General features: G+C 45.3%; 1 protein-coding gene across 1 annotated transcript; it reads right to left on the bottom strand.

Annotated features, from left to right (window-relative positions):
- Window positions 1–12,452: 12,452 nt before the first annotated feature.
- LOC137562357 (uncharacterized protein F54H12.2-like) lies at window positions 12,453–13,760 on the bottom strand. Its single transcript, XM_068273693.1, has one exon. The coding sequence runs from the start codon at window positions 13,758–13,760 to the stop codon at window positions 12,453–12,455; it is 1,308 nt and encodes a 435-aa protein (XP_068129794.1).
- Between the last annotated feature and the right edge of the window lie 1,158 nt (window positions 13,761–14,918).

Below are 14,918 nucleotides of genomic sequence, written 5' to 3'. Positions count from 1 at the left end.
TTTAGCTTTTTAAAACAGAAAATAAAACTGGGAGGTTCTAAAGTAAAAAAAAAAAATACATTTTTCAGGATTTGGATGGATGAAATTGTTTATCTTCACAGTTTATTTTCAACTTGGATTTTCCATAATGTTCATATATGAGTTAAAACGTTTTTATTTAGTTTAAATTGCTGTTGCCACTTTGCAATAGATAAGTGACTTTTGGGTTGCAGTTTGGGCACTCTGCCTTCAAAAGGTTCGCCACCACTGTCCTAATCTAATGTTCCACCATTCATGTAAATTTGTCTCCACCCATGACTACACTCACATTCTGGTCCATGACCACACCCAATTCTTCCATGACCGCACCACTTCTTCCCCCTCCCCCTTTTTGCCTATCTATCTGCCCACCCGGCTAGCTATCTGCCCACCCTCTCACCCTGCTAGCTATCTAACCTATACTGGGGGCAGCTACCTATCTAACCTATACTGGAGGCACCTACCAATGTAACCTATACTGGGGGCAGCTACCTATGTAACCTGTATTGGGGGCATCTACCTTGCTAGCCTTTACTGGTGGCAACTATACTGGCTACCTATATTGAAGGCACCTACCTAACTAACCTATACTGGGGGCACCTACCTATCTAACCTATGCTGAGGGAAACTATTCTGGCTACCTATATTATCCCACTGCCCTACTGTTACAGTTACATTACAATTACCCCCCCACCCATGTGATGTCATGTCCACACCCATTTTTTTTGTCGCTGCGAGCTTTGCTTTTTTTTGGGGGGGGGGGGGTGTTGGTAAATTATCCGCACCGGGTGTCAAACACCCTAGCTACGCCACTGGAGGGGGGCACAGCTTGGAAGGGGGGGAATTGGGCACAGAGTGGCTATTCTCCGCTCGCTGCTGGCTGCACTTCTCGAGGAGGGGGGTGCGCGGAAGGGGGGGGCCCTAGGTGAGGGAGGGGGGAGGCTTCCCCGCTGATCTGTGCCCTCTGCACCCCCTTCCAAGCTGGGGGGGGACTTGCATTGTGTGGGGGTATCTCTGCCACCAACCTGATTGCATTGTGTGGGGGTATCTCTGCCACCAACCTGATTGCATTGTGTGGGGGTATCTGCAGCCAACCTGATTGCATTGTGTGGGGGTATCTGCAGCCAAACTGATTGCATTTTGTGGGGGTATCTGCCGTCAACCTGATTGCATTTTGTGGGGGTATCTGCCGTCAACCTGATTGCATTGTGTGGGGGTATCGGCTGTCAACCTGATTGCATTTTGTGGGGGTATCTGCCACCAACCTGATTGCATTGTGTGGGGGTATCTGCCGTCAACCTGATTGCATTTTGTGGGGGTTTCTGCTGCCATTTGACTACTTGATGAATTATCATGAGGCATGTAACTACTTGAATATTTTATCTACAATGTATCTGGTCGGACCTAATCTCTGTGAATAACGCCGCTACTTATTTTGTGTTTTGTATTTTTTTTTTAAGTCTGCCTTTGACTCATCATGACCACGCCGATGTTCCAGTGCATGGTGACACCCATTTAGTTTCGCATTTAGACATATCCCTATTGGAGACTGTCCTCAGAATTGCTCACAATCTATTCCCTACCATAAAGTCATGCAAAATTTCTAGAGTACATGTGTATGTGAGCCCAAAATGGGGGGGGGGGGAGGAGGAGGAGAGGGGGGTGGGCCCCAGGCTGAAACTTCCTTGGTGGGCCCTTGGTGTCCCAGTCCGACCCTGGACGGGCCCGTCACTGGCATTCCGCTTCCTTCTTCCTTCTGCATGTTGTTATAATTTAAGTAGGCCTCAGTTATTTGGACTGAGTTAGTCAAAAAGGCTTGATGAGCAGACCTGCCCTTTAAGGGGATTTTCTCTTAGAGAGAAAATCTGCAGTTCTGTCAGCAGAACTAGAACACACCAAGAAGCTGTTCTATGGACAAGGCCGCAGGTCTCACTGACCTCAGCTTGTACGCCACTAGAACAATAAACATCAGCCATGTTTTGTAAACATCCACATTCCAGTAAGTAAAGGAAAGGTGACATTAAATATTAATCGAGTGGGTGGGTATTAGGACACCACGAGGTGGCCCAACCAATAGTCTGGTCTAGGGGAGGGCGAATATGATGTCACATTTAACTCTTTCCTAGTCGGTATTAAAACCGAGGTGGGCGATCAGAGCTCATTCTGCTTCTGACCTTCCCACTAGATCTAAAGGCTGACTGCAACCTCTATTTTCATTCTATATGTAATCTGATATAATGTATGCTGTACATACTGTAGGTAGTCTAGTGTAACGTAATTAGGAAGAAGGTACCTGATTGACTTCAACAGGAAGTCTAATCAAGAAGCTTGTAACGCAACATGAAGATTGGCGTGGCTAGGATATGATGAACTGTGTCTATCTGTATTCCTGTTTCTTGAATAAATAACGTAAACCTTGAAGAAGCCTGAGAAAGTCTATCTCCTGCTTGCTGTGTGGAGAGTCAAGTGATCTCACAGTCTGTGAGACGCAACTGTAAGAAGTTAATGGTGTTGAAGCAAGGTGATATAGAACAGTTTATAACACATGTGAATTCGTCCTCCTACTTCTTCCTTCTGCACATGGATTTGTCCTTCTACTTCTTCCTTCTGCACATGAAAATTATCACAATGTAAATTTGTATAGAGAACACATTTATTCCAACCTATATTTTACATTAAATATTACAGCCTGCATATAATGATACTTACGTTTCTTAGTTTGTGTGCCTGTTAAGTCAATACGGACGGGATCAAGATTCCCCACAAGCATGCTGGGTGGCCCTCTAGTTGTTGTGCAAGTGGGTATTGCAGCTGTGACAGTATTAGCTGTTACAACGTTAAAAGGCTCTGGAACTAAAATGAAAACAAAAAAATTATTTCAGGAACTAAAATGAAAACAAAAAAATAATAAAGTTTTAAAAAGCCAATTACAACTAGACATATATATTTAAACAAATTTAGCTATTTGTAACTATATTTTACATTAAATATTACAGCCTTCTTAAAATGATACTTACGTTTTTCTGTCTGTGTCACCGGCCCGTCCGCATCCTGTGTGTTTGTTAAGTCAATACAGACAGGATCAAGATACCTCACAGCCATGCGGGCTGGCTCTCTAGTTGTGCAAGCGGCTATTACAGTTGATTCAGTATTTGTTACAACGTTAAAAGGCTCTGGAACTAAAATGAAAACAAAAATAATTAATTAATAAATTATTAAAAAGCTATTTACAGCAGAGCATATATATTTAAGCAAACTTAGCTATTTTGAAAAAGCAATGTGTGCCAAGCCATAGGTTTATTTACAGCAAGACATACATATGCATAATTAGAGATAATGAAAAAAAGAAAAAAAAAAGAAAAAAAGGAAAAAAAAAAGTTACGCGTCCTTACTGTTTATTTCTCTGTCCGGAACTTGATTGGCAGATTCATCATGAAGATAAGCAAACACAGTCTCTTCCACATCCACTATAGTTGAAAAAACATAAAAGTTTTTGATCATTGTAGGCCTCTATTTGAAATTATAAACAATACTGGACTATCAAAAAATAGCATTAAATGTAAACTTACTTATCTGTGAGTCTGTGAGTTCGCAGAGAGAATTATACAACGAGCTGTTAGGAACGTATTGCGACATCTGTAAATATAAAAATGGCCACTGTAATTGTCTAACAAATTATAGCCACAAATTACTTATACTGGTAACTACAGCCATAGAAAAAATAACTACAAAGCATATACAGGCCTATAATTATTTTGTTTACACATATTTACCAACTACATAAACAAAAACAAAACAAACAAAAAAAAACAGGCTATTTACCGCTACTATGTTCATAAAAAAACATAAATACCATAAAAAAGCGAATTATCGTAACTACACTCATAAAAAGAAATTAACTTCAAATCATATATAGGTCTATATTAGTTTTGTACACACATTTTACCAACTACATAAAAACATAGCTATAAATTATAAAACATATACACAAATATAATTATGTTTCAAACATAGTTGAAATCAATAGATATGTATATATTTATCAGTGTTGGGAAAGAAAATAAACTAACTGTGAGGAAACGCGGAAAAGCCGCCGCGTGTGGCAAGAGCTAAGCGGCTGACTCCGCGTCCTACGCGGCGGTTTGCACGCGTCTGGTGGTGTGGTGGAACGCAGAAAAGCCGCCGCATGTCCTGACAGCAAAGCGGCTGTTTGCATGCAGCAGCATGTGCTTGGTGTGGCTGGGTCTGTTAGTGCACCTAGGCAGATGGAGAGCTATGCTCGCGCGGGCCTGAATTCAGGACCTTTATACCTGCAGAGGAAGTGTCAGCTGATCAGGAAGGTCAGCTGATTCCTGCAGGACTCATGATTGGCTGAATGGTTCGGGCGGGGCAGCAGAGTCCAGCAACTATATATTCTGCTGCTTATTCAGTTGCTGGTTGTCTGGCGTTGCGATCACATACGTGGGAGCACCCAGATCCGTAGTCAGATCCGCAAGTGTGCCGGGACCAGCTGGAGCTGTTATCCTACACTTAGCTAGTTTCTGTTGATAGCTTAAAGTACTAGTTTGATTGTGATTATCTGTTTTGACCTTTTGCCTGCCTGACTATCCTTCTGAACTCTGATCTTGTACCTCGATATTTCTGATACTCTGTTGCCGATCCCCGGCTTGTCCTTAGACTCTGCTTCTGCCTACTGATCTTGTACCTCGATATTTCTGATACCCTGTTGCCGAACCCTGCCTGTACCTGACTCCGCCTTTGCCTCTTGGTGTTGTACTTTATCTGTCCATGTGTGTACGACCTGGCTTGTCCGACCTCGAAAACCGACCTTACTGTTGGAGGCGGTTCCCCGTTCTATCAGTGACACTTCCTCCAAAGTGTTACTTTTAGACAATCCTTCCTACTCGCAGCCTGACTCCTCCCGTCTTGGAGAGTCCAGGTCTTCGGAAGGAATCCGTGCAGTATACCTTACTGCGCTGAGGCTTAGTCCTCAAAGTGTTACTGTTACACCAAACACTACACTCTACTCAGGTGAACAGAGGTTAGCTGGTATATCGGATTATCGGTGATACTGCAGATCACTTATAATCTGGTATACATCTGTATTCCCAGTGATACTGCAGATCACCGGTAATCAGATCCTCTCTGTGCTTCACCGATCGTTACAGAACGCCAGACCAAAAAACAGATGGACGCACGCGCTGACCCTCTGACTGTGCTTGCCACTTCGGTGGATAGCATCCATCAAGCACTGGGCTAGCACAAAGCCTTAATTGATGCCCTATCAGGCTCTGTGCGAACCCTTCAGACGTCAGTTGATTCGGTGCGATCCCCTCCTAGTGATGACATACGTATGCCCGTACCTGATAAATTTTCCGGCCACAAGTCTGACTTTTGGAATTTTAAGAGTAGAGTGTTATCATATTTTGAGCTGAGACCCCGATCCTCGGGAATTGAGACCCAACAGGTCATATTTATTAAGACCTTACTAACTGGTGACTCCCAGACCTTGGCGTACAATTTGCCGGCCAGTGACTTAGCCCTTACCTCGGTAGAGGAATTCTTTAAAGCCATGGCAGTGATTTACGACGACCCTGACCTTGCTGCGACCTCTGAGCGGAAGCTTAAGCTTTTGCGGCAAGGCAGGGGTCCAGTCGAAGATTACGCGGCCGAATTTCGTAGGTGGTCAGTTATGGCCAGGTTTGACACCTATGCCCTGTTAGACTACTTCCTGTCTGGGTTGTCGGATGAGGTCTCTGACCTAATGTTAAGCCAACCCGAGCCCAAGACAGTCGATGAGGCCATCTCGTCGGCCATTCGAATCGACCGTAGGCTACGCCATCAGAGACAAACTAGGGGCAGTCATCGTGTCAGGGTGACTTCCTACGCAGCACCTCCTGCTGCACCCCTAGTAACTCCATCTCCTGCTGTCTCATCGTCTCCGGTCTTGCCACCACCTGAACCGATGCAGATCGGTCGGTCTAAGTTGACCCAAGTGGAGAGAAGACGGAGAATGTCTGAGCAATTATAATAATAATAATAATAATAATAATTCCTTTTTTTGTATAGCGCCTTTCTCCTGTCGGACTCAAAGCGCTTGCGAGGCAGCCACAAGAGCGCACTCAGTAGCAGTGTTAGGGAGACTTGCCCAAGAAACTCCTTACTGAATAGGTGCTGGCTTACTGAGTAGGAAGAGCCAGGATTTGAACCCAGGACTCCTACATCAGAGGCAGAACCCTTAACCATTACACTATCCAGCCACTGTCTATACTGTGGTGAAGGGGGGCATAGGGTACAAGACTGTCCCATTAAACCGGATAAAAATAAGCCTGGAAACGATACCGCCTAGGAGTTGTAAGGGGTGACACCCTGGGCGCCCAACTCACACCCCTAAAAGAAAGACGTTTACTCCTTCCTTGTACGATTACGTGGGGGGACAAATCTGAAGCCACAGAGGCCTTTCTTGATTCAGGCTCCGCGGCTAACTTTATGAGTTCAGAGTTCGCAGAAAAGTTGGGCATTCCGCTCAACCCAGTAAGACCACCTATCCAGGTTACTGCTGTGGACGATTCCCCACTGCAAAGGGACCGTCCGCTGTCTCAGACACCAGAGGTGGAAGTCACTATTGGGGTTCTGCATAACGAAAGTCTAAGTTTCTTTGTACTACACATGACCACCTCCACAATTGTTTTGGGTATGCCCTGGCTGCAGCTCCATTCACCACAGATTAATTGGGCTGCTGGACAATTAACTAGTTGGTCAGACTTCTGTTCCCAACAGTGTCTAGGGAAGGTGACTTTAGGTCAGACCAAGTTTCATGTGGAGGGTGTTCCCGAGCAATACTCCGAGTTCTCGGATGTATTCTGTCCCAAGGCTGCTGACAAGTTACCTCCTCATCGCCCTTTCGATTGCCCCATCGATCTCCGTGCCGGTTGTATGCCCCCTAGGGGTCACCTGTATAATTTGTCTGGACCAGAGAAATTAGCGATGTAGGAGTACATTTGTGACAATTTAGCCAAAGAGTTCATTCGCCCCTCCCGGTCGCCTGCAGGGGCCGGTTTCTTTTTTGTTAAGAAGAAAGATGGAGGGCTTCGACCTTGCATCGACTACCGTGGCTTGAATAAAATCATGATGAAGAATCGATATCCGTTACCATTGATAGACGATTTATTTACGCAGGTCACGAACGCCAAGATCTTTTCAAAATTAGATCTGAGGAGTGCATACAACCTGATCCGCATTAGAAAGGGCGATGAATGGAAGACGGCCTTCAACACTCCCGACGGGCATTACGAGTACTTAGTGATGCCCTTCGGGTTGTGCAATGCGCCAGCCGTCTTCCAAGAATTAATCAATGAGGTATTCAGGGAGGTGTTGGGTAGATTTGTGCTAGTATACCTTGACGATATACTGATCTATTCCAACAACCTCTCCGAGCACAGGGTCCACGTTAAATTCGTGTTGGATAAATTGAGGCAAAATATGCTGTATGCCAAGGTGGAGAAATGTATTTTCGAGGTGACCACCGTCACATTTCTAGCGTATGTGATTTCCACCTCAGGCTTGTCAATGGATCCTGCCAAGGTCACAGCTGTCCTGGAATGGTCACAGCCAGTGGGGTTGAAGCCCCTGCAGAGATTTTTAGGTTTTGCGAACTACTATAGGAGGTTCATAAAGGGGTACTCCACGATAATTGCCCCTCTCACCAGTCTCACAAAAAAGGGGGCAGATACCACCCACTGGTCTCCTGAGGCTGTGGCAGCCTTTTCGCACTTGAAAAAACTGTTTTGCTCAGCGCCTATTTTAAGACATGTAGACACGTCCTTTCCCTTTATTGTGTAGGTTGACGCTTCGGAGGTTGGGGTAGGGGCGGTGCTGTCTCAGCGGTCAGGGTTACAAGGCAGATTGCATCCATGCGCTTATTTTTCCCGTAGGTTTTCTCCGGCAGAGAAAAACTACGACATAGGCAACCGGGAACTTCTGGCCATTAAATTGGCATTTGAAGAATGGCGCCACTGGTTGGAGGGGGCAGAGCACACGATCACGGTTTATACTGATCACAAAAATTTGGAATACATCGAGGGGGCTAAGAGACTAAGTCCCCTACAGGCCCGTTGGTCTTTATTTTTTACGAGATTCAGATTTATTATCACGTACACTTCAGGCAGCAAAAACATCAAGGCAGATGCCCTGTCCAGATGTTTCGAATTAGAGACAGCACAGCCCCCCGCTCCTGAGTCCATCATCCCGCAAAGGCTGGTATTAGCAGCCACAGAGACCTGGGAGGATTGGACAAAGGTTTTGGGTCCCTTTCAGCAGGATGTCCCTGAGGGAAAACCAGAGGGGGTTTTGTTTATCCCACTACCTTTTCGTCTACAGGTCTTACAAATGTTTCACGCCCATAAGAATGCTGGTCACCCTGGTGCTGCCAGAACGCAGGATCTGATCGCCAGGTGTGCTTGGTGGCCTTCTATGGCAACAGACTGCAAGGAGTATGTCAGGGAGTGTGCGGTATGTGCCAAGAGTAAACTCTCCCGGCAGGCACCTGTCGGTACCTTGCAGCCTTTGCCAGCCCCGAGTGAACCATGGACCCACTTGTCCATGGATTTTGTGGGTGAACTCCCCAGGTCTGAAGGCATGTCGGTCATTTGGGTGGTAGTCGACCGCTTCAGCAAAATGGCCCATTTCGTGCCCGTGAAAGGACTCCACTCGGCCCAAGAATTGGCCGACCTATTTATCGTCCACATTTTCCGGCTGCACGGCAATCCGGAAAACATTGTGTCCGATCGGGGAGTCCAATTCATCTCTAAATTCTGGAGGGCATTTTGCCACCAAATGGGCATGAAGCTGTCTTTCTCGTCAGGCTACCACCCACAGACCAATGGGCAGACCGAACGAATTAATCAGTCTTTAGAACAGTTCTTAAGATGTTACGTTGCGGAGACACAGAATGATTGGGTAAAGTTTCTGGCTTTTGCAGAATTCGCACAGAATAATTTGAAGAGTTCTTCTTCTGGTTTTTCTCCGTTCCAGATTGTGACAGGGAGGTCGCCCAAGTTCTCCCCGCTGCCAGTTGCCTCTTCTCTGTTTCCCGCACTGGAGGATTGGCAGAAGTCACTCAGGGGCAATTGGGGAATTGTTAGAGAGAATTTGCAGAAAGCGTTCCAAAGTCAAAAGGGTCAAGCGGACAAGAGACGTTCCATGGAATGGAAGTTTCAGCCAGGGGATTTAGTCTGGGTATCCACACGTCACTTGACCCTGAAGCAGCCATCTGCCAAACTGGGCCCCAGGTTTGTGGGTCAATTTTCTGTGACCAAGAAGATCAACAACGTCACGTATGCCATTGATCTTCCTGCCAGCATGCGGGGCGTAAGTTCGTTTCACGTGTCCCTACCCAAACCTGCGGTTCATGTGGGTCTTACTCCTCCTCCTCCTGTGATGGTGGAGGACCAACCCGAGTATGAGGTAGAGAAAATCTTAGATTCGCGCATTGTACAGAACTCAGTACAATATCTGGTGCATTGGAAAGGGTATGGCATTGAGGAGAGACAATGGGTACTTGGGAACCGCATGCATGCGGACGAATTAAGGAAAGAGTTTCACGCTTTACATCCCGAGAAACCTGGTAGGAGTTGTCCGGAGTCCACTCCTGGGGGGGGGGGGGGGGGGGTGCTGTGAGGAAACGCGGAAAAGCCGCCGCGTGTGCCAAGAGCTAGGTGGCTGACTCCGCGTCCTACGCGGCGGTTTGCACGCGCCTGGTGGTGTGGTGGAACGCGGAAAAGCCGCCGCATGTCCTGACAGCAAAGCGGCTGTTTGCATGCAGCAGCATGTGCTTGGTGTGGCTGGGTCTGTTAGTGCACCTAGGCAGATGGAGAGCTATGCTCGCGCGGGCCTGAATTCAGGACCTTTATACTTGCAGAGGAAGTGTCAGCTGATCAGGAAGGTCAGCTGATTCCTGCAGGACTCATGATTGGCTGAATGGTTCGGGCGGGGCAGCAGAGTCCAGCAACTATATATTCTGCTGCTTATTCAGTTGCTGGTTGTCTGGCGTTGCGATCACATACGTGGGAGCACCCAGATCCGTAGTCAGATCCGCAAGTGTGCCGGGACCAGCTGGAGCTGTTATCCTACACTTAGCTAGTTTCTGTTGATAGCTTAAAGTACTAGTTTGATTGTGATTATCTGTTTTGACCTTTTGCCTGCCTGACTATCCTCATGAACTCTGATCTTGTACCTTGATATTTCTGATACTCTGTTGCCGAACCCCGGCTCGTCCTTAGACTCTGCTTCTGCCTACTGATCTTGTACCTCGATATTTCTGATACCCTGTTGCCGAACCCTGCCTGTACCTGACTCCGCCTTTGCCTCTTGATATTGTACTTTATCTGTCCGTGTGTGTACGACCTGGCTTGTCCGACCTCGAGAAGCGACCTCACTGTTGGAGGCGGTTCCCCGTTCTATCAGTGACACTTCCTCCAGAGTGTTACTTTTAGACAATCCTTCCTACTCGCAGCCTGACTCCTCTCGTCTTGGAGAGTCCAGGTCTTCGGAAGGAATCCGTGCAGTATACCTTACTGCGCTGAGGCTTAGTCCTCAAAGTGTTACTGTTACACCAAACACTACACTCTACTCAGGTGAACAGAGGTTAGCTGGTATATCGGATTATCGGTGATACTGCAGATCACTTATAATCTGGTATACATCTGTATTCCCAGTGATACTGCAGATCACCGGTAATCAGATCCTCTCTGTGCTTCACCGATCGTTACACTAACCTTTTTCCTTAGCTGTAGAAAGTTCTAAAGCAAGCGTCTTGGTAATCGGCGATAAACGTTGTCAATGGAACAGCCTTTTGGTAATCAAGGATGTGACGGCTTTGAGCGTTTGCTTCAAGCTGTAGCTATACACTTCTTGGGCAGCCTAATTTATTCTAGTTCTTGGGGGCAGCACCTTAGTCTTATCTAGGATCGACAACCAATAAAAAATTGAAAAGAAAAAAAGTGTTGACTTTTTTGCTGAGTGTTACACAAGCTATGTGCTTTCTTTTTGCACAATCTGCATCTAGACATTGTATTTCAGATCATTTAAAACTCAGGTCTGGCACCCCCTACGCCAACTTTTATTTAAAATAATAAATATACCCACAGAACATTTTAGCTTCATATATTGTATAGAATTTTGAAGAAATAAAGGCTATTCTCTATTAGTAATCACATATAATTTAAAGATTGTGCACTTTTTTTTTGGCCATGTGATATTTTGCTGAGTGTAATACAAGCCATGTGCTTTCTTTTTGCTGTATGTGTGATATTACACGACCTGTATATACACATTATATATCTCTATTAATAATTTCTGCGACTAGTTTTCAGATCATTTAAAACTCAGGTCTGGTACCCCCCCCCCATACCCCCAACTTTTATTTAAAATATTAAATATACCCACAAAACATTTTAGCTTCAGATATTGTATATAATTTTGAAGAAATAAGGGCTATTCTCTATTAGTAATCACATATAATTTAAAGATTGTGCACTTTTTTTGCCCATGTGGTATTTTGCTGAGTGTAATACAAACCATGTGCTTTCTTTTTGCTGCGTGTGGGATATTGCACAACCTGTATATAGACAGCCTATTTTGCTGTGGATTGTGTTTTTTTTTTCACAGCGACACCCTGTGTGTGTTCTGATAACTTAAAACAACTCCCAACCATAAGCTCAGAGTAGATAAGAGTTGTTATCTAAAAATCCTGGTCTTGCATTTTGCAATGTGTAGAGGGATGCTGATGACAGAACAAAAGACAGACCCTCAGATGTGATGAAATTACATTTTTATTAACCAAGTTTATTGTACATTATCAAAATAGCATTCTGTTCATTTAAACACATTTATTGTACGTTGTCAACATAACAAACACATGATTGATTGTAGTAACAACAGTTCATTTTACTTTTTAATCTACGACCCACAAATGTTTGTACAAAAGCGTCATTAGTTTTAAATTTTTTGTCAAATCTTCTCAATAAATCTTCCAGCTTATATCCTCTGGCTAGGTGATGGAGCATATAAATGCAGTAATGCCCGCACACAGCGCTATCTGTAGACTGCAGCTGTTTATTGTTATAGGTGATACAGTCAGAATTCCTGTTTAAGAACTGTATGAAATCCTTAGGAAAGATGATGTTATCTGGTGACATTCCATGTTATCTGGTGACACTCAAAAAAAAGAGCCGCGTCTTTATCCAATAACATTATTATAACCCAATGCTGACCGCGCTGCGTTGAACGATCTGTATTCACGATGTACGCCGCCGGCCTCTGAACAACTTTATATGTCGGTAAGAAATCACAAGGTAGCACATCTCTAAAGATACGTCTAGCGCACCAATCAGCTTTCAAGATGCTTTCAATTTCAAAATTATTCATTATTGTTGTTAATAATCAAATAGCACCTCTCTTTTATGATTAATTTCAACAACGTTATCATTTAAAGAGTACACAATCATATTCAAGGTTGTTGGAGTGGAGTTGGCAAAACGCAGCTCGGCTCTCAGATTACCGGTTTTCACTAGTAAAAAGTGTCCGGACGCAACTTCTTGATCCGGAGTTGTATCAAATGCTAACAGGGTGTACCCGTTCATGAACTCAGACCTGTCAAAAGAGAGCGCGTTATCCGCCTTCTGCTTGCCTGTAATGTGCACCAATGCCATGTATTCGCGGATGGCGGCTTCTGCGTCGAAATTAGGTTGGAAGGGTTTTGCAGGTATCTGCTGCCCGTCTAAATGCAGGCAGGCATAATTTACATTGTAATGACTGAAGCACAACGGGTTCCTCTGGTAACTTCCGGAAAATTCTTCATTTCCTACCAGTGCAAGTATCACGATTTTTGGAATATTGCCAAGAAAAAGATTTTCAAAGTTGGAAATTCGTGTCCCGGCCGGTATACTGTATACTTTGAGACACGCCCGGTCAATGGCATACTTTGCATTAGCGGTTAACAGCGCCTGACTGTGCCCGATCCTCACGGCTGGTGAGACTTGAACCCTTTTAATATATAACGATGCGTTTTGTATCTGCACTTTAAACGCATCAGCTTCAGTGCTCATAAGGTAAAAAATGTCTTTATTTCTGGTGAGTTTAATCTTCAGGTCTAACCCGTTCAGGATGCGCTTTGGCTGATTAAAAATATCGGCGTAAATTGGCCCAACTAGCTCGACGCTTCTGGAACGCGCTGTAAACTGCGCTCTTTTGATGAAACCGGCATTGTCACCATCCAATGCTCGATTGTGAAATTGTCCAGCTGTATCTTTATAGAATAACCCGGATGTAAACTGCGTTGCCAAAGTCTGCGCGTTATAGTTTAGAAGTGTTTCTATATAGGCTCTGTAGGTATACAGATTATCACTTGTAGACACTAATCTATCACCGAGGGACACATCTAGCTGACTGAAAAGACTGGCTATAGGGTAATTAACCAAAGCCACACGGGCGCTATCCTGTAGGAGTGTGTTATTCGCTTTAAGTATCTGACAGGTGATGTGTAGCATAGTGTTATTTAAGTCGTAGTAATATTCACCGCTTCCTGATATAAAGAACTCCAAGGGGGTGCCGTCAGCTAATGCGGCAATAGGGTGTATTTCTACATAAAGGGATTTTTCAATACTTGTTTGAGTTGGTGGTATTTGAAAGATATCCAGTTTGGATTTGGCATACTCGGTCGAGCAGTTGTGAACAAAAGCCATGTTGTACGATTAAAAGATGTCTCCTGGGGAATGATCTGTTGCTTTCTGTCGTCTACGTCTCTTGCGAGCGCTTGTTTTATTCAAAAATGGGGGTAGAAGTATCTTGTCAAGACGTCGTTTTCTCTTACGCGGTTTTTTGTGAATGTGTACCACGCCCGAGCCCCCCTGGTCTTGTTTTGTCCGATTTACTCTATCCAACACAGCCGTTGACACTGTTGCAACAGCGTCTTTGGCGATATTTCTGGCTGCGGTTTTCACATGCGGCTTTACAAACTCGATGCTTTTTCTAAACAGGGGAACAACTCTACGGAATAGCCCCCTGAATTAACCGGCTAGGCCCGAGCCGTGCATGAAGTCATCGCCACGGAAACCATCCAGCCCATAGCCCGCTTGAGCAAGGTAATATCGGGTGTAGATATTTGGGTCGCCGTACAGTTTCTGCGACATTTCAATTTGCAGCAGTGCTCCGCTGAGTGAAATGAAGTCTCACAATAGATTTTCCGTACTTAAAGGGATACTGTAGGGGGGTCGGGGGAAAATGAGCTGAACTTACCCAGGGCTTCTAATGGTCGCCCGCAGACATCCTGTGCCCGCGCAGCCGCTCACCGATGCTCTGGCCCCGCCTCCGGTTCACTTCTGAAATTTCTGACTTTAAAGTCAGAAAACCACTGCGCCTGCGTTGCCGTGTCCTCGATCCCGCTGATGTCATCAAGAGCGCACTGTGCAGGCCCAGTATGGTCTGTGTCTGCGCAGTACACTCCTGGTGACATCAGCGGGAGCGAGGACACGGCAATGCAGGCGCAGTGGTTTTCTGACTTTAAAGTCAGAAATTCCAGAAGTGAACTGGAGGCGGGGCCGGAGCATCGGTGAGTGGCTGCGCCAACACAGGATGTCTGCGGGGGACCATTAGAAGCCCCGGGTAAGTTCAGCTCATTTTCCCCCGACCCCCCTACAGTATCCCTTTAAACCTAACAGGTTTCCCCTGATCGGTTTGAATTGAAATGGTTACTGAATCAAAGTGATGTTTGCAGAGCGGTATATAGTCGGGTCTGCTGTATCTTTGTGTGTTTATCTCACCGCCTCTACCACCGACTTCAACGGTTCTCAATAATTGAACATAAGCATCCCCTACAAGCTGATGTTCTATTATATCCGTGT

Source organism: Hyperolius riggenbachi, chromosome 3 (assembly GCF_040937935.1).
Source record: "Hyperolius riggenbachi isolate aHypRig1 chromosome 3, aHypRig1.pri, whole genome shotgun sequence".
Lineage (NCBI taxonomy): Eukaryota > Metazoa > Chordata > Amphibia > Anura > Hyperoliidae > Hyperolius > Hyperolius riggenbachi.
This window is presented reverse-complemented; position numbering and strand designations above follow the sequence as displayed.